The 19,351-nt window shown below is 30.4% G+C and overlaps 3 protein-coding genes across 5 annotated transcripts; 1 reads left to right on the top strand and 2 right to left on the bottom strand.

Moving 5' to 3' along the window:
* Positions 1-23: 23 nt before the first annotated feature.
* Npc2f (Niemann-Pick type C-2f) lies at positions 24-9,176 on the bottom strand. Its single transcript, XM_085189463.1, has 5 exons — positions 8,969-9,176; positions 4,178-4,285; positions 3,204-3,281; positions 2,813-2,901; positions 24-764 (listed from the first exon to the last, which is right to left on the bottom strand). The coding sequence occupies exons 1-5, from the start codon at positions 9,063-9,065 to the stop codon at positions 516-518; spliced, it is 621 nt and encodes a 206-aa protein (XP_085045589.1). The 5' UTR covers positions 9,066-9,176; the 3' UTR covers positions 24-515.
* Positions 9,177-10,036: 860 nt separating this feature from the next.
* On the top strand, positions 10,037-13,386 carry mtTFB2 (mitochondrial transcription factor B2). Of its 2 annotated transcripts, none has more exons than XM_085189458.1 (7): positions 10,037-10,544; positions 10,620-10,761; positions 10,967-11,106; positions 11,170-11,319; positions 11,632-11,714; positions 12,254-12,418; positions 13,204-13,386. In XM_085189458.1, exons 1-7 carry the CDS (start codon positions 10,143-10,145, stop codon positions 13,364-13,366), a joined length of 1,245 nt encoding a protein of 414 aa, XP_085045584.1. In that variant the 5' UTR covers positions 10,037-10,142; the 3' UTR covers positions 13,367-13,386. The 2 variants fall into 2 exon arrangements, with proteins under 2 accessions (XP_085045584.1, XP_085045583.1); XM_085189457.1 differs by having other exon boundaries at positions 10,038-10,544; positions 11,632-11,771.
* Positions 13,387-13,706: 320 nt separating this feature from the next.
* Positions 13,707-19,212, bottom strand: Afti (aftiphilin). 2 transcript variants are annotated; one of them, XM_085189447.1, is made up of 5 exons: positions 18,925-19,212; positions 17,382-18,643; positions 16,856-17,036; positions 16,466-16,573; positions 13,707-16,245 (listed from the first exon to the last, which is right to left on the bottom strand). In XM_085189447.1, the coding sequence occupies exons 1-5, from the start codon at positions 19,016-19,018 to the stop codon at positions 14,759-14,761; spliced, it is 3,132 nt and encodes a 1,043-aa protein (XP_085045573.1). In that variant the 5' UTR covers positions 19,019-19,212; the 3' UTR covers positions 13,707-14,758. The 2 variants fall into 2 exon arrangements, with proteins under 2 accessions (XP_085045573.1, XP_085045574.1); XM_085189448.1 differs by lacking the exon at positions 16,466-16,573 and having other exon boundaries at positions 18,925-19,211.
* Between the last annotated feature and the right edge of the window lie 139 nt (positions 19,213-19,351).

The following is a 19,351-nucleotide window of genomic DNA, read 5'->3' as shown; positions in this document are numbered from 1 at the left end:
GAATATACCTACCGTATAAAAAATTGTTCAAAATATTACCATTAAACAAAGACTAGTTTTCATACAATAATTTAACACTGATTAAATAAATAAGCTTAGAATCGGATAACAGAACGTATAAAAGGTTTCCACTGTTATGACTTAACACGTATCGACCTTGTCATTTGCTTGATATCTTGAATCTTGATGTCGATGAGCAAAAAAATATTGCCTTTACTAAAAATAAAATACACAGCAATAAACGTACATAATATAAATTAATCACAAACATATTTTTTACCTCAGTACCATAATATACGGGATGTCTGTCGAAACAAGTCCGACATAATAACATCTACAAAAACTCTGTTATCTTGGCTCTTTTTGTTCTTTTTTTTTTGTTACAATAAAAATGAGAATATTAAAACCGCATTAATAATTCTTGATAAATTGCATAAATTATTCTCAAAGTTTCCTACTAAATCTCAAAACTATATTCTTAAAGGATTTTTAAAACATGATGTGACGACTGTATTCTATTTGTGTAAGTTAGCAAGTGTTTTGTTTACGTAGACTTTTTTAAATTGAGCAAAGAAATTTTCATATCGTTTATACTCTTTCCATAGATCAGTGTTTTGGAGATTATTATTAAGAATCCATGCTTCTTCGTACATTCCTCTCAAAAACTTATGCATATAAGTTTGAGTCTGCACCATCACCCGGTAGCAAAGTACTTGCATCTTGCTTTCGTTATACACTCGCCAGTGCAGATGTCCACGCTGATTCTGAAACAAATAAATATAAATTGTGGAATATTTTTTAAAATATGAAATATCTGCCACTCAACACCAGCAATGCCTCGCGAATTTGGCGGAAAGTGGGGAGCGGAGTGTTCTTGCCACACGCGGGATACAGCGTGAAGCTGATAAAAAAAAAAAAAATTTGATTTGTCAAATTGCATGAAGATTATACTATAAAATGGATGAACTTATTTGTTTGAACGCGCTAATCTCAGGATTCGAATTCAAAAAATATTTTTGTGTTGATCAGTCCATGTATAGAGGAAGGCTGTATAGTGTATATACACTAGTGGAGTAACAATAAAAAATGTGGCAAGAACGGAAGGGCTTGAGAGGTTCCATAGGTTTTTATGTTAGAGAATATGATTTTATTAGAAAAATCAAATGTTTTTTGTACTATTTCGACTGTTTATGCATTTTTTTAATACAAAGCAACTTAATTTTTATATTACTGTGGGATATGAATTAACATTAGATTTATAGTTCTAGTTATTATGTACAAACATATTATACATAAGCATACTGTGATAATTATATGTTAGTAAAGCAATATAAATCAACATAGCATAGCCCGACATAGCACGTAGGTATAATTATCTACGAGTATATCTAATTCGCAATAAGTATTTTCTGCTATATCATAATTTAAAAGTAATCTGTATTTTTGCTAGGTATGTATATGACAACTTGTTTTAAGAGAAGATATAAATAATATATAATATAATAATATATGTAATGAAACTAATATGAATGTAGGTATCGACAGTAAGCAATACGCTTAAGTTCTTCCTTCTGACTTCTAACATAACGTGGTTTTCATTCTCAACAATTAGCGATAGGTTCCCTCTGCTTACCTTGCTATTAGCGTGAAACTATAATTAAAAATAAATAAATAACATTTTTTATTATATTATATGCAAAAATATTTATTAATATCAGCTATACTTACATAATAATCTATTTATTTTATGTAAATTAAATCTGCAATTATCTTTATCTTAGTATAGCATAATTTCAAGGAGATTGTTCACCAATAACAATATTATTGACCTACAAAAATTGGCGGCCATTGACGTTTAAAAATATCTTCCACTAAGAGCGTAAATTTCCTAAATACGTTATTTCTCGTTCGTTATGGACTCGTATACTTTTATATCATCCAAAAGTAAAAAAAATATATAAAATCGACCTTTTATTATATGATATAGTAGAGAAAACAAATTAATTTTCGAAATTTTTAAAACCTTATAATATACGTATGTACTAGGTTTGACTGGTTAATCCCCGGGTCTGACTTAAGGCTTTAGTAAAAGTTAAAACAAATTATGTTTTATCGGCCTTTGATAAAAATGCGCTAAACGTATAAAATACAGATTTCCTTTATAACTTTTACTATTTATATGATTTAAAAGATTGTTGCGATGACTATCTAAAATGGCTAAAACTAAGGCATAGTAGTGAGTAGGAAGGCAGACTCTGGCAATAGCCGGGATTAATGTCAGGAGGAAGAGAAGATGTCCCAAGATTACGTTAAGTAATCATAATCTGAAATATTTCTCACATCGAAATAATGAAATACTTCATCTTCATGAAGTCATGACTTCTAGTTCCGTCCACACAAGGTATGAATATTTATACAATACGAACTAACGGAAGCGTGCTGATATATGTCCCTTATCTCTGCGTGTAATTAATGCTGATTAGACACATTGTATAAATAGTAACTATGACGCTTTTACCTGTTTTACAATTACAAGGTTCCATAAATAATTAATATTATTGAGTCCAGTCGTGGCCCAGACGCGCGACTGGGCTGTGGGTTCAATCCCCACTCGAGGAAATGTAATATTTATTAAGATTTATACTTTCATATCTTCGCTCTAATGTTGACGTAAAGCTCGGCGTTCAGTTCCGCCACTCAACACGCAATGCCTCCAGAATTTGGCAAAAAATGGGGAACGGAGTGTCTTAACACTAGGTTCCCTTTGCCTAACCTGCTGTGTGCGTGAAGCTGATTTTTTTTATTAACTTACCAGAGCCATGTTATTGGGCACTGACATGACGCTAGTGAAAGAAGTAACAGCATCCGTCCGGACTGGGCACATGACCGAGACACACGGTTCTAAAAAAAAATAATTAAATTATTTTACGATATGTACAAATTAGTTTTCAATGAATGTTTGTCATCTATTAGCATTTAAATCTATTATTACAAGTATTAGCAATATGCAAAGTAAATAAATATAAATATCAATCGATAGTTTCTCAATATTTAACCTTAAATAAATATTACTATGTCCTAAGTTTAAAATTTTAAATTTAAAAAACATCTGGTTACACTAAATTCAAATGTCTATTTTAAAAGTAATTTAGATTATGAGAATTGTATAATTATTTAAAATAAAGAATAAATTATATACACACCAGGCGTCACTGGCGTCGAAGCGTGAATAAAGTTAATATCTAGAACTACATCTTGATCAAGTTTCTTTGAAGCAAAATCTGGAACAATATTGAACACATTAAATTTGTATATTATTGTGTAATAGTTTCTACATAAAAGTAGCAAAAGGACAGAATTTAACATTAGCTTTAATAAAATGTATATCTTAATTATATGATTTTAAAGCGTTTACGTTTATATTTCCATTTCTTCGCTCTGGTGTCGAGGCTAAGCGCGGCGTTTAGTTCTGCCGATCAACACGCAATGCCTCCAGAATTCGGCAGAAAGTGGGGAACGGAATGTCTTAACATTGTGTTACCCTGCCTACCCTACTGTGCGCGGGATACAGCGTGACGCTGAAGTTTTTTTGAAGTAAATATCTTAATTTTATGATTTTTAAGAAGTTTTTAAGTATAAAATTTAACACAATGCCTAAAGAATTTGGAGAAAAGTGAGGAATGGAAGTTCCTTAATGGGGACACTAGTTCTAAAACAAATAAACAAACAATTTTTGAAGGTAATTTATTTCAGCCGATTTGAAGCCAACACTATGGGCCTACACAGTGCCTCTTAGGCTCTTAACTACTGTCCGTAGATACTGCTTAATGTATTTGTTATAGACTAAGTCTATCTTTAGTAACAGACAAAATATACGTAGTTACAAAAGTACCAATCTATGTAATAAATATTAATTAATTTCTTTCTTTATCCGAAGTCTTATATGATATTTTTTTAAATATAATGTCCTGTAAAATAACAAATAATACGTAAGTAATAATGCAAGTTGATAACGTTTTATGAATCACTCATTTTAATGATAAATGATTATAAACATACTTATATTCAAAAATAGATAAAAAATAAGATGATATATATAATATAAATGAGCAGGGATTATAAAATAAATTATTAAAAGCATATATTAGCAATTATTGAAATATACAAAAAATATTACCAGCATAAAATTGAACGTTAACAGCAATTTCGTCTCCCAAAGTAACGTAGCATGGTAGTCTGAGGCCGCATCCCTCGATGTGCACAGTTTTTAAATCGTAAGCCGACCCTGGAATCAGAAGCAGATGAAACATATGATTATATATATACAAATATATAATACTAGCGGCCCGCCCGCGGCTTCGCCTGCTTGAACTACGTTATTATTAATTTCTGTCTACATGAGTACCTACGTCCTATAAGTGACGTCCATGCAAAATTTGAGACTCCTAGCATTTGTAGTAACGAAGTTTCATACAAACTTTCAACCCCAAAAATAACCCCTTAGAAGTCGAATATTGTAAATTCCCGTCTTAGCGAGCACCTACGTCCTATAAATAACTCCTATGCAAAATTTGAGATTCCTAGCACATGTAGTTTCTGAGATTTCGTGATGAGTGAGTGACCTTTCGATTTTATATATAGATATGATTTTATTTCAAAATGTATCTAAGTTTTAATTAAAACATGTGGGTCTTATATAAAACAGTATGGCACAATTCAATCAATATAATTATTTATATAACAGATGATTTTTAATGACCCCATAGTATCATTTTATGTAACCCGTAGTATATTTAGCCTTTTCAGTTTTTATTAAAAATCTATGTAGTAAGAAGCCTTAGATGGTTTGGGCACGTGAGAGAATTATTGATGACAGAATAGCAAGAGATTTAAATGAAGCAAGGGTAAGTGGTAAGAGAGAAGAGACTATACCTATGAACCTATGGTATTGGGGGTCACTTAAAAAGCATGAACTCTCCTCGTTTGGCATGTATGAAGAGGTTAATGACAGTGGAAGTTGTAAAAACCGTAGCTTTTAGCGGATCGTCGTCTCTGGCTACTCCAGTAGGAGTGTAACGCGAAATTAAATGAAAAAAAAAATACAATCGAATTGATAACCTCCTTTTCTTGCAGAAGTCGGTTAAAAATAAGGAGATAATATGCATGCAGTACAACTCAAAAATATTATTTTGTAAATATGTCTTTGTAATATGTATGATATATCTACTATGTATGTAAGTATCAATTAATGTATGTAAATACATATCTATTTTATATTTGCTTAAAATCAACATTTTGTTTACTTTTTTTAAAGTAGTTGCATGCATACCTTTAATTTTTATTTATAAAATTGTGTATCATTATATTATAATACCTATAATTGATGCTTATCTCATAATCAGTCAAGTAGCATTAATTTAGAATTAAAGCTTAGTGGTCATCTGGTATTTTAATTGTAATATTGTATATAACATTACGTCATCTTATGTGCCAATATATTCTCGAAAGTCGATAAATTTGATTAAAAATTTAGCAGCGATTTTTGCCTTTTTCCCCATTTCTTCTTTCAGAATAACAGTTTCCAATTATACCTAAAATTAGGTGGGAAACACTACATGTTGCTGTATCAGACTTGCTGATATATTTTCCTTGGTTTGGTACTTATCGAGTAAATGATATATTACGCTCGAGGAAATGAAATATTGATTTAAATTTATATTTTCATTTCGTCACTCTGTGTCGAGTCAAAGCGCGACGTAGAGTTCCGCCACTCAACACGCAATGCCTCCAGAATTCGGCAAAAAAAAGAGAACGGAGTGTTTTAACACTAGGTTTCCGCCTCCTACTGTGTTGTGTGCGGGATACAACGTAATGCTGAAACTTATATTTGCCTATAATAATTTTAATAACATTATCATAAGTTATGATTACGTACTTTTTAGATTATTAGGATCACTTGTATTAGGTATATCTATGTATACATATAATTGGACGACAGAATGAGTGGATTAAACGCAAAAGAACTTTGACTCTATGATTTGACAATAATATAAGCCTAAATAATAACCTAATATGTTCTTATCAAGCTTATTTAGAGTATCGCCTCTATATATAATCTTATATATTTAAACGCATATAAAAGTTAGCTTATACATACTCGTACATATAAAGGTCATCGTGGCGTAATTCTGTTAAATTAGATCAGTGGTTTCCAAAGTAGACCCTACTGACCCTCAGGAGTCCCCAATAGCATTCAAGGAGTCTGGAGATTTCAGACACTTACCAACTGCGCCTCAACAACGTCATTTAATAAACTTACCGTCTTATGGTTATAAAATAACAATAAATCACTTTAGGATTAATTTTAAAGCCATAAATGATTTGATTCTAGATAATATCAACAGTAAACATTGAATCAACAGATAATATACTCATGTAGATTAACGACTGGTAGATAAATTTGTACAATGCACATATTATGCACATGGGCATGGGCATGGGTATGAATAGGGAGGGCGGAGTATTTCGTACTTGCGATTTGGACTTGTGCCCACCCCAAATATCTTACTAACAAAAAATCCTCTTAAAAATAAAAATACCTTTACACGAACATATTTGTTTGAAGCTACGGTCCAGGCCCACCCATATTAATATTTTTTATTGACATGTAGACGTTCATCATCTCAATAAAATTATATTTAAAGTGAATTCTGTAACGCAACTTACTATCCAAAAAATATTATTTGATGAAGAGAAGTGAATAAATATCCCTCATTTTATCATTAATATAGGTATTTATACGCGCTATATAATAATACATCTTTTAAAAATATAATAAACTTTTAAATATAATAAACTATTAATTATTAATTTATATTTAATAATAAAACTATACCAACAATAATACAATAAAACAATCCATATGATTGACATTACATAATTTTCCCATAGAAAGTGTGCATACTGCTATTGATGATTTGCCTCAACGTCTCCTTAGGCTGTAATTCAGTCCTTCCAGGACCAGAGACCAGAGACCATTTTTAACAAGCTTTATATAATTTTTATATTAATGTATTAAACGAATTTACTGGAACAGTAATTAATTTTACGTACAATAAAAAATGGTGTTTTTCTTTGAGTGACTTAGACATTAATATGTCTAAGTCACTCAAAGAAAAGATTATAGATTAGCAAGACTAAGTATAACTTAACAAAACAATAAAAACTGAGTGTTTCACGCATATCTTCATTACTAAATTAATACTGTTTGAATTTGAATCAAATTATTTTGCTACAGAGCTATAAAGTTAAAAGGCATAAATAATTTCATCTATTTCTAAGATACCGTACGCTGTAGATACGTCTGTCCGTCTGAACCGTGATAGTTAGAAATGTCGCTCAAGTTTGTTTAATTTGATAATTATTAATTGATTCTGTTGCCGATACAACAAAAAATACTAATTAAAGAATAAAATTAATATTTAAGGGGGCACCCGTACAATAGGTAGTATTATTCGGCCGTTTTTATAGATAATGGTTATAGCCCTTCATGCTTCATGTTTTTTGTATTTTATAGATTATAAAAATAATATATAATCAAATTGCTGAATATAAGTGGGATTTTTATTGTTAGTAGTAAGATATTTTTTTAATAAATGATTAAAATATTATAAATTTATTAATTACGGTTAATCCAAATCACTGTTTCTTATCTAAGCTTATAAAATATGTTATAAATATATTTATACAGTGGCTTATCACATTTTAATGTTATAATAAGAAAAATATTGGTTTATGGCCGTCTATATGTTTTGATTTAAAAATAAATACAAGATTATATATACGTAGCGCTATCTCTATAGGTACGATTACCAATTCTGTCCTATCTATTCGTAAACCCATTGATTTACAACACAATTAAAATGAATGAATGACTTTGTGAATAATGTTCTTTGTTTAGATGCATAGACCATATTATGTGTATAATATACTTAAATAATATGTTTAATTTATAGCTGTAAATACCTACAAGGATTAAATATTTATCGTTGTATCGGCTTGAGATAACACTGGTCAAAAGTAAAGTTATTAAGGGTAATTAATTATTAACAAAAAAAGGTGAAGTGAGGGAAATCGCAATTTATATTTTCCTTGTCAAAAAAATCATAATTCATAATCGACCACTTTGACAAATTGATGTTGTAAATTTATAGTTGTGAAAAAAAGCTTTATTGATGTTTCGGGTTCCGTACCTCTAAAGGTAAAAACGGAACCCTTATAGGATCACTTCGTTGCCCGTTTGTCCGTCTGCCAAGACCATTTATCTCGAGACCGCGTGAAGGTATCGCGGCGCTCAAATTAATATCAAATATTAAGGTTGATGGTTCCTTGCGCGCAGCGCAATCAAAAGATTGGTACAAGCTTCAGCAAATTTATGCATCGATTTTACTGCATTTTGTACCTATGAAATTCTTCTCGTAATCAAAACCTATAGAGTACTTCCCGTGGACCTACAGTTATGAAATTTGGCACGAAGTGAAAACTTACGACACAAATAAAGAAAAAAAAACTGAAAATGTATATTTATAGGTAATAAATAATTATAAACTTTTATTTCTGGTTAATTTCAAATAAAATGAGTGCATATGCCTGCAAACTAAAGTTTGTGAACTTTTATAAGTTTTATTTTCTGTTGTACTGCAATTCTGAAATTGGTACGGAAGATTCGGTGGACTCGCACTTAACCAGTTTTTATTGTAATGAACATCAAAGGAAAAAGACGTACTTACAATGAGTTAACATTAAATATATCTCAAATTTTTTTTTAACATAATATGAATAAGTACCTACCTACATAAATAATAAGCGATGTGTAATATGAGTTACCAGAATGACTGACAACAATGAAAAAAAAAGAAAAATGGGTATGACAGGAAATATTTAGGTATAGTTCATGTAATGTACTTACCGCAATCCTCAAAAACAACAGAGGCGCGGGTGGCTACAAAAACTAAAGGCAACACTAAGCACAAAAATAACATTCGTACTTTACTAAACGATTGCATAAATCATACTTGATCGCATTTAATTTCTCACTGAAATATATCAAATGGGCCCTGGCGATTACCTATCGGATGAGATAACATCGTCACTACTGGAATTCTGATGCATTAGAGGAAGGTGATAATTGTTAATGATAATTAACATGACAAACTTAACGAGCTGAATAAATAAAAAATATATTGTACAAGTAAACTATTTGTATTAAGCATGCAATCATTTAGTCGAGTTAAAAATATTTGGGTGACTGTAACGCGATGGTTGTAACTTCGATCCCCACTCAAGAAAATGAAAATCTCCCTACAGAGATGCTAACAACATAAATAAATTGTAACAAGCGTGTAAGAATTACGACGTAGCTTGATGAAAATGTACGACGTAGACATCAGAACGCTTGGACGGATTCCGAATTCCCCTACGTTCAAATTTTTGGTGGCTTTCTAAAAAGTATTTTTCCTCATTAGGTGTGGACTAACACTCCGCAGGAAGTACCACAAAGAGTTTGCACCCGATGAATTTCATACAAAATGCAGCAAAAACTATAATCGCTCGTATTTTTCGATTGCGTTAACTTTTCATTTTCTGATTCCCAATAGACCGTAAATCTGTTTTTTTTATATCAATTTCAACTTAACATATCCGATACTCGATCTCGAGATAAGCATTCTAGAGAGAAATAAAAACAAAATAATATAAGGATTAATTTTTTGTATGTACGTAACTCTAAATTTACTACGTGTACGTTGAAAGCCGCGAAATTGAAAATGTTGATAAAATTATTTTAATAAAATTTATAATATTTTTGTTACATATTAGCAGTTTAACTTTATTTTCTTTATAAATCTAAAAGTATTATTTTTAATGAATTGTTGTTTTTTTAAGTTCATATGGAACTTAAAAAAACAGTAAAATGCTGTTTTTTGCTTTCCTGAGGTTGGCAACACTGTTTCGATCCCTAATCATATGACATATGATATGTCACACTGCACTCACAAGTGTCATTCTTTTGCATGGTGGATTAGGATTGTTAACTATTGTTTGTTAATTATTAATGTAAAAGTTATATTTTCAATTATTCCATAATGCTAAGCAAAAGTCGAACAACAATATTAAAAATTCGGCCTACACAAAATATTACTAGTCGCTTATGCCATGTTGCAAATAAAGAAAACGAAATCAAACAAAGCCCCAAAGTAGCCCAAGATGTTATAAATTATTTAGAGAGTTCCCCAGAATACAAAAATATTATTACTGAAATACCAAAGAATCTTTTAAAGAAATATAAAACACCTGAGTCTATGTATTTAATTAACAAAAAAACTGCAAAAAATATGACAAATACATTATTAGGGTATATAAATAAAGGTGCTCCTTTAGTTGAAGTTAATCCAGGTTTTGGTTTTCTAACGCAAGAACTCATTCAGTCCCAAGATAACCCTATTTATTTATATGAAATTTCTCATAATTTTACACAATTTTTGAGTGTAAGTTTCGTTATAATTTCATGAAGTACAATTTAATAATATATTGATATGAATATGTGCCTTTTTCTTTTCTAGGAAATTAAAAAACAAAATCCCAAGAGAATAAACTATAAAATAGCAGATTTTTTTGGAATGTGGAGGCTGGCTTTCAAAGATAAAATTGATCAAGGAAATAGGATTCATGAATTATTAGGCGACTTAAGTACTTGTAGCAATGGTATATATATTTAAATTTATTTAAAAATTAAAAAAAAATATGTTGAGAAGAATATGGTTCCGTACTGATTTTATAAACCATTTCCTTTTTATTTAGTAACTTCATTTGATATGTAACATTAGTAGGACAAAAACAGTTTAAAATATTCAATTCAATTTTTTTTTTTTAAGTATAATTAATAGAGTAATTGAATAAAATATTTCAGATAGATTATTGACTATAATAGGTGCAATGCCAAGCTTATCATTTGTAAGACATTTAATAAACACTATTGTCTTTCATAATGATACAAACAATTTAGGAAGACCCGATTTGTACATTGCCATGCCAGGCCATCATTATGAGGTACAACTATATTTCTAAATTTATAACTGATAAATATAAAAATCGAACACTAATTTGTTTTAGTTTCTTGTAGATAGTGGTATTCAAATGGGTAAACACAAATCAGTTCCAGCTTTATTCCAATTACTTTTTGATTATAAGGTATTAGATAAAATACCTAAAGCTCACTTTTTACCTTGGACATATACTCCATCAACTAAAAAAATATCAATGGTAAGTCCCTAATAAATAAGTAACGACTACATATTTTTAACTTCAGTGTTCATTTTGTCACACAGAATTAACACAAAATTATTTTATTTTTTCTACATGATTTCTTTGTATCCGAGGAAAAAAATAAAATTGAAGTGTATATTAATTTCATTAGGGATTGAACCCACAACCACTGTACAACTATACAATCATACAATTTGTTGAGTGTAAGTGTGAGTGTAATACTACTGTATACATTTATTTATAATAATTAATTATAATTAAAATTAGCTAATAATTATGCTTAACTGATATTTGTTTTTTCCTTAACAGATGGATGAATATTGCTTGTACTTTGTAAGGATAACACAAAAGGCAAAATTGCCCTGTTTGCCAGAATACTTACCACTACTCTGGTACTTTTTCAAGCCTCATACATTCTCTAAATCCACCAGAGTTATTCCAATGCTGGAGTATGTAGTCCTTTTTCTTTTTAGCTTTACACTGTATCCCACTTTCTGCCCAAATTTGGAGACTGTATATTTAGTGAGTGACAATACTAGAACAATGAAATGAAAATAATTCAATTCCCTGAGTGGCAATTAACCCTCAACCATCACATTTGCAGTTGCTTGTGTGCCGCAGCAGTATCTACCTTATTTTTCCTTTAATATAGAAAAAAAATAATTAAAATCTCATTAAATTTAGAGCAATGTGAAAGTATTTTTTAGTTTAGTTTATACTTTATTGCACACAAATAATTGAAAAAGAATAATACAAATAGTACAGAAAAGAAATAAATAAAAACAAGTATGCAAAGGCGGCCTTATTGCTTCAAGCAATGTCTTACAGGCAACCTTTGATTAAAACAAAGGACTTAAAATATAAAAAGAGAATAGTGGAATGCCAAATATTTTTTAGTATAGTTTATGAAATATAAATAATATAAATTTAGGCAATGGATCCCAGGATGTGGAGTTTGGCTAATAACAGGACAAGATCCACCAAACACGAATAAAAGGTTATCTCCAAATGAATCTGATGCAAAATTGCCACACATGACTATATTTACTGAATTTGGTGATTTAAATTTACAGCAAAAAGTTACTGTTTTTAAAAGGTAGTTGTAACATATTTTTTTCAGCTTCACATTGTATCTCGCACACAGCAGGGTAGACAGAGGGAACCTGGTGTGCGTTAAGTACCCTACTTTCTGCCGAATTCTGGAGGCATTGCGTGTTGAGCATCGGAACTCAACGCCGCGCTTTGCCTCTACAGAGCAAAGAAATGGAAATATAAATTTAAATAAATATTTAATTTTCCATGTTTTATGTAAAAGTGAAAACTTTATTGGCAAATGTAATATAGCTATGTAGTATGCTTAATTAAAGTATTGTAAAAGATATTTGCTCCCCAATATAAATAAATAAAAAAATAAAAATCTCCTCAATTGGGGGTCAAACCCACAACCAGTCGATTTTACAGTCACTCTTTGTGGCCCTGCGCCATGATCGGCCTCGGTAACATGCAGTAGTAGTTAGAAACATGCATTATATTAGTAACATACATGTGTTCTTTTTTTTTCTTCAAACTGTATCCTACATATAGCAGGGCAGGCAGAGAACATAGTGTCAATACACTATCCCCATCACCCCCAACTATACACCTGATTTCTAGACATTGTGTGTTAAGTGGCGGAACTATGTTATATTATATTATTAACTAGCCACACAATAATTTTATTTCCCTCAAATGGGTATTACACCCATAACCATTGTTTTATCAGTCAGAATCACCACCATTGCTCTACATTAAATTAGTACTGAAATTTTAATTTTCAGTATTGAGAATTATGCTGTGTATTATTTAGAATAAGTAGCTATTATAAATTTTAATACTTTTCAGGTTCATTTCTTGGCCAGAATTTGAACACTGCCCATTTAGAGTGACCATGGAAAATAATTTACCAAAATTTGCATCTACGGATATGGATGGTGAAGCTACTATTGGTGCCCATTTAGATGACATAGATAATTCTGATACTGAAATAGAAACTGATAATGTTTGATAAATCATTGTAAAAATAAATATAGTTTTATTCCAACCTTTACAATCAGTATATTCAAATGAAAAGTATAAAATGTAATTGTCTAGAGAGCAACAAAGGAATAAGAAAAAAGCCTAAATTGAAAGAAATCTATTTATTATTTTAGCTGCTCGCTCTATCCTAGCTGGCAAGTGTTAAGACACTCCATTAATAAGACACGTCCGTTATCCACTTTCCGCAGAATTTTTAAGGTACTGTGTGTTGACTCCACACACCGCGCTTTGCCTCGTTACCTGAGCCAGAAGTGGAAAATATCAAATATTTCATTTTCCCCTATCCGCAAGCGAACCTACAAACGTGGCGTTTAGAAGCGCACGCTTGTGTCTTTACGCCACGACGGCCTCAATAGTGATTTTATTTGAATAATTTGCCTATTATAAAAGCACTCCATTCTGCACTCTACTTATTACCATTGTCACCTCCCTCGTGGGGCAAAATCATACCCACAACCATCGCATTTACTGTCACACGTTCTGTACCACAATGACTATGACGAATATCATTATTTATAATATTATGGTTACAAAACATAAAAAAAATAGAGTAAAAAACAATAATATGTCATATTGTTTAATGTGATGATATAATTACTTATTTTTTACATTTTATACATTTTATCTTTATATACAAACAATATAATACTTTTTATCAGAAGTTCTAAATTATAAATATTGCTTTCATGAAATTAAATTACTAATACAATTGTAATTTTACATATATTCAAATATACAAAATAATATAAATTAAATCATTATTAAGAGTAAATTTATTTTTTATCTGTGTAACTACAAGGGTCGGGACTGATATTCTTTTATTATATATACTATCCATCTCTTAATATGTCTTTTTTTGCATCATGTAGTGTCCTACACATAGGGTAGGCAGAGGGAACCTGGGAAACATGTTGAGATACTCCATTAGTTAGAACATGTGTGTTCACCATTTTCTGCCTGATTCTCAAGGCATTATGTTTTGAAAAATGTCTTGTCTAAATTAATTTCAATGTGGTTCAATGGGAATTTCAATGATAAATATGAATATTCTAATATATGAATATGTTTAACAATTATTAAAAATAATTTGGTAATATAAATAATAAAGACAACCCACCACCATATTATTTACACATACATCTAAGTTAAGTACATTAAAAAAAATCAGCTTCATGCTGTATCCTGCATCCAGCAGGGTTGATTTTTTTCGAAAGCATGAGGCAGACAGAACCTAGTGTTAAGACACTCTGTTCCCCACTTTCTGCTAAATTCAGAAGAATTTGCTTGAAAGAATAAGAATTCTCTTTGAAGTTTAAGTACATTATAATATGTATATATAAGAAAAATTACAGCCATACTGTTATAAATTTTGGAAGTGTCTGTCCGTATACATGCCGCGATTGTTTGATTTAGGTGTGATATAATTTAACGTTGGTATATCGATTGACATTTGATTGCTCCTAGAAGATATTTTATTGTGATTAGTAGATTTCTGCATACTTAAATTTGTATGAACATTTAAACTAATTGTATTCAAGCCATTTTGTGGTCTAATACTTGGACTTGAGACAAAATCACTCCACTCATCATCATCGGCAAATGTAGCTGGTTTTTTCGGTGAAGTCTGTGGTTTAGGCATACTTGACACAAAGTCTCCCCAAATATCATCATCTGATACTTCACTAACTTTCACAGAGTTGTGTGCTGGTGATGCACCCTTACTGTTACTTGGATTTATATCACATTTTAACGATTGAAGGCTGTTAACTGGATTAAATCTTGATAGATCTTGCAAATCAATACCAGGGTTAGGCCAATTAATTTGAGAGTAGCTTTCTAAGGATAGTGGTTGTAGTATTTGTCCAGTACTATGTTGGGAACGTGCTGGTCCAACACCGCCGGAACTAGTTGGTTGTAAAATATTATTATTATTTACAAGACAATTTACAGGATTTCCAATAGATGTAGGTACACTATTTAAATTTTGTAATACTGTCACATTATTTGATATAGATGAAATTGATGTTTCCACTGGCACATCACTTTGTCCTTTAAACTTGGTTATTCTTATCTTATCAACATTACCCACAATACTTCTGCTAGAACTTTCCGTTATTTCAGTTTTATTGTCACTTAAATTATTATCCAAAACTAACATTTTTACTGGAGCCGACTGGAATGTTTCAAAGTCATCATCATTGCTTGCTATTTTAAGATTTGTTTCATTTTGTTTATTTTTCTCAGGATCTTTATTGATTATATCTGGAATGTCAATATCTTTTTTGTCATTATTCCATGAGGTGCTAGATATGAAATCAGAAAAGTCATCAAAAGTCTCTTTGACTTCTCCAGGATCAGGCCAATTGAGTGTGGGTATAATTGGTTCCATTTTAATAGGTTGTAATATTTGTGCTTGATATGTAACACTAGGTTTTGATGCTGTGTCAGATATGGTATTTGTTGTTTGCTGCACTTCCTGACTAGAAGAATGAACAATAGAAACTTCAGCATTAGTTCCTTTAAAATCCTGAAAATCCCAATATTTACTATCATTTTCCTCGTCTTGAATAACCGTAGATTCTAGTTCACTTTTGTTTTTCTCTAGAACAGCATTAGGAACTAGCACTAGGCCATCGTCATAATGTATTGTTTTCGATCTAGGTGTTTCAGAATCAGTTGGTGTAAATATATGAGTATCAGGTAAACTGATTTGTCGCAGCGGCTGCACACCAATGGTATTTGAGTAAATTTTATTCATATTTGCAGATGTGTTGCTTCCAAACACATCTAAATCTGTTGGTCTTTTAGGTGATTCAACTTTTGAAACTTTGTTTTCACCACTGCAAGCTGTAATGTACCAAAAACTATAGTTATTAAATGCGATTTTGAAATCTATATATAAAGAAATTTTAACTTTCATAATAACTAACATACTATTTTATATACAATTAATTGTACATAATACTTTAGAAAATCTTAACTTTATCTTTTTTTTTATATATAAATCAATTATCATAATTCACATTTTTACCAAGGTGCTGGACATAACTACATACTACAAACTTACCATGTGATAATAGCTCAGATATTTTTAATGTGGAATGTTTATGAGCCATTTGATCTAAAGTGGCCATTAGGTGCTCTAAATCTAGGAGTAGAGCTTCAGCATAGGTGTCTAATTGGAAGGAGTATAGGATTTGGAAAGAAGCAGATTGCAAAGGTGTATGTATTAATCCATGTGCAAGACATGCAAAAGAACCAATTATACAGTGTCAAATTAAAGAGCATTATGTTATTATCTTCGCTTAATTTATGTACATATTTCAAGTTTTGGTTACTGAACTTTCCAATAAACTGAGAAAAATTATGCTGCAGTAAATTTCAAATAGTAAATGTGGAAAATATTATATGTAGTTTATTATATAATTAAGAAATTTATTATATGATTTAAACTTACATTCTTGACCATCAGGAGTAAAAGGATCACCCCATGCACCAACTTCTCCACTGACAGGCTTTTCTGTAATATCAGTATTTAAAGCAGTGGGCTGTGATTGTTGCTTTTGTGGTTGTAGTGGAGCCGTACTTAAATTGGCTGCATATTTAGGCATACTATAGTTCCATTTGTGTCCAAATAACTAAAAAATAACATAATTTGAAATATATATAATGTAATAAATATTTTAAATATAAATAAGATATTTTGAACATTATGAAATTGTGAAATGTGTAAATTTTACAGAGAAAATCAATAAAGTGCAACAAAAAAAACATATTGAGGCTCTTATGACATTCTTTATCTGTCTGTAAATGTGATAATTGTGGGTTTGATTTCCACTTAGGGGAATGAAGCATAGCATTGAGTTTTGCCACTCAAAATGCAATGTCCTTAAAATCGAAAATCGCAGGGCTATATGCCAGATACAGTGAAAAGACTAAAAAAATATATTTTTTATTTTAAGGTAAGATTTAAATGATCTTACAATATTTCTGGAATCAATGCACAAAGCTTTCAAAAGAGTTTTCTGTCCTAAGGAGTTGTTCCAGTTAACTATATAGGGCTGTCTAACATCAATATCAATTAAATGACCCCAAGTTTCACTTAGATACAGTTCAAGTTTGTCATCAAAACTATTATCAGATTCAGGTATTTCATTTGAAAATATTGAAGACAGTACATTATTTAAAGTATCCACAACTTGTATTTCATTATCGTGTGATTGAAAATTTAAGACAGGAACATTTGATACGGCATTTATATTGTTTATGACTTCTTTATCTTCAGCATCATTAGTAGAAGATTTGTAGTCATCAAAATCCCCAAAATCTTCATCATCATCATCATTTAAATTTTTTGCAACATCACTTTTGTCATTTTCTTTGTTATCTAAAGGTTTATCAGGTTCTTGTGGACTTGAATCAAAGTTTGCTGTAAATGCACCAAACTCAGAGTTTACATTAGTATTATTATCCCATGGACTATCACTTATTGGCAGAACTGAGCTATCATTTGAACTCTTAATTTGAAAATCTTCAAAATCTCCAAAGTCATCATCACTCAACTGTTTGTTTTCATCTTCCACTATGACTCTGTTATTCAGTATATCAGATTCCTTATCTTTTATAATCATTTCATTTTCTGAAGAAATTAGGAGCTTGTCATTATTATTTATCGTTTCATTATTAATATATGTTTCAGGCAGTTCTCTGAACACATTATTTACAGATCTATCAATTTCAAAATCTAGTTGTTCATTGCCCGGACTAATTATATGATTCACTTCACTTGTTATATCTTCTATAGTTGTATTCACTTCACTTGTGATATCTTCTACAGTTGTATTTACTGCATCAATTTTAATATCTGTACCACCTTGATCTTGTATTCTTGTATCTTTGTCAGAGAGTTCTTCAGTGTTATAAATATCAGATTCAGTCTCATATTCTTTAATATGAATATCATTGGAATGTTCAACCTCTGTTTCAACTTTCAAGTTTAAGTCTTCCAAAATATTTTCTTCAAATTTGGATACATTTTTATCAAATATATTATGTGATATAAAATTATCAGGAATTGTAATATCTTCAGATTTAATTTGATCTTTTGTATTTTCCAAATTTTTGCATATGTGGGACTGCCATTTTTCAGTGTCTGTTTCTTCAGATTTTGCTGTATAAATACTATATGAGGAATAATTTCCATAATTGTATTCAGTGTTCTCATCATCATCGTCGTCTTGTGAAACTGAAAAAATAACAATTGATTACAATCAATATTCAATGTATATGTACAAAACAATGACCAAACTGTACTGTGCATTGAGTATAGTTTGCACTCAAAAAAGTTAAACATAAATATACAATTTATTACTACTTATCAATAAGTATGATCTCTAAATTGTATACAAATAGGTTTTGTTATAAATACTTTATATTGTACACTCTCATGACTTAGTATATAGTAACAAAGAAAACTAATGTGTTAAAATAGAGTAATGGAATTGTTATTTAATAACTAGCACTCACGATTATACGTTAAATCAAAGTCTTCAGGGTCTTTATCGTCTTCACATTGCTCGGGTGGTGGCGGAGTGCTGCATACAAGTGGAGGAATCGACATTATTTGGAGCAAGCAAATATAATATTTCGACTATGTCTTTAGCCACGTAAAAGTAAAATATATCAAGACATAAACTTAAACATACAAATAATTAAAACTCGATTAAGAATATGAAACTTTATATCACGGACAGCTGTTCATTATAATTGACAACTTTTGTAGGACAACAACTGACGGCCCAGCTGTCATGTCATGCAGCCATGTTTGATTTTTTTCGGGCTATAGACACTGGATCTCAATAGTCAGAAGTTATTTTATTCTCTTACTAAAATTTAGCTACTAAGTTTATTGTAGTAATTAAAAAATAAGAACGATCTCTACGCATATTTAAAT

The sequence above is a fragment of the Heliconius melpomene genome, chromosome 8 (genome assembly GCF_056956725.1).
Source record: "Heliconius melpomene rosina isolate 202511_hmr_F chromosome 8, ASM5695672v1, whole genome shotgun sequence".
NCBI lineage: Eukaryota > Metazoa > Arthropoda > Insecta > Lepidoptera > Nymphalidae > Heliconius > Heliconius melpomene.
This window is presented reverse-complemented; position numbering and strand designations above follow the sequence as displayed.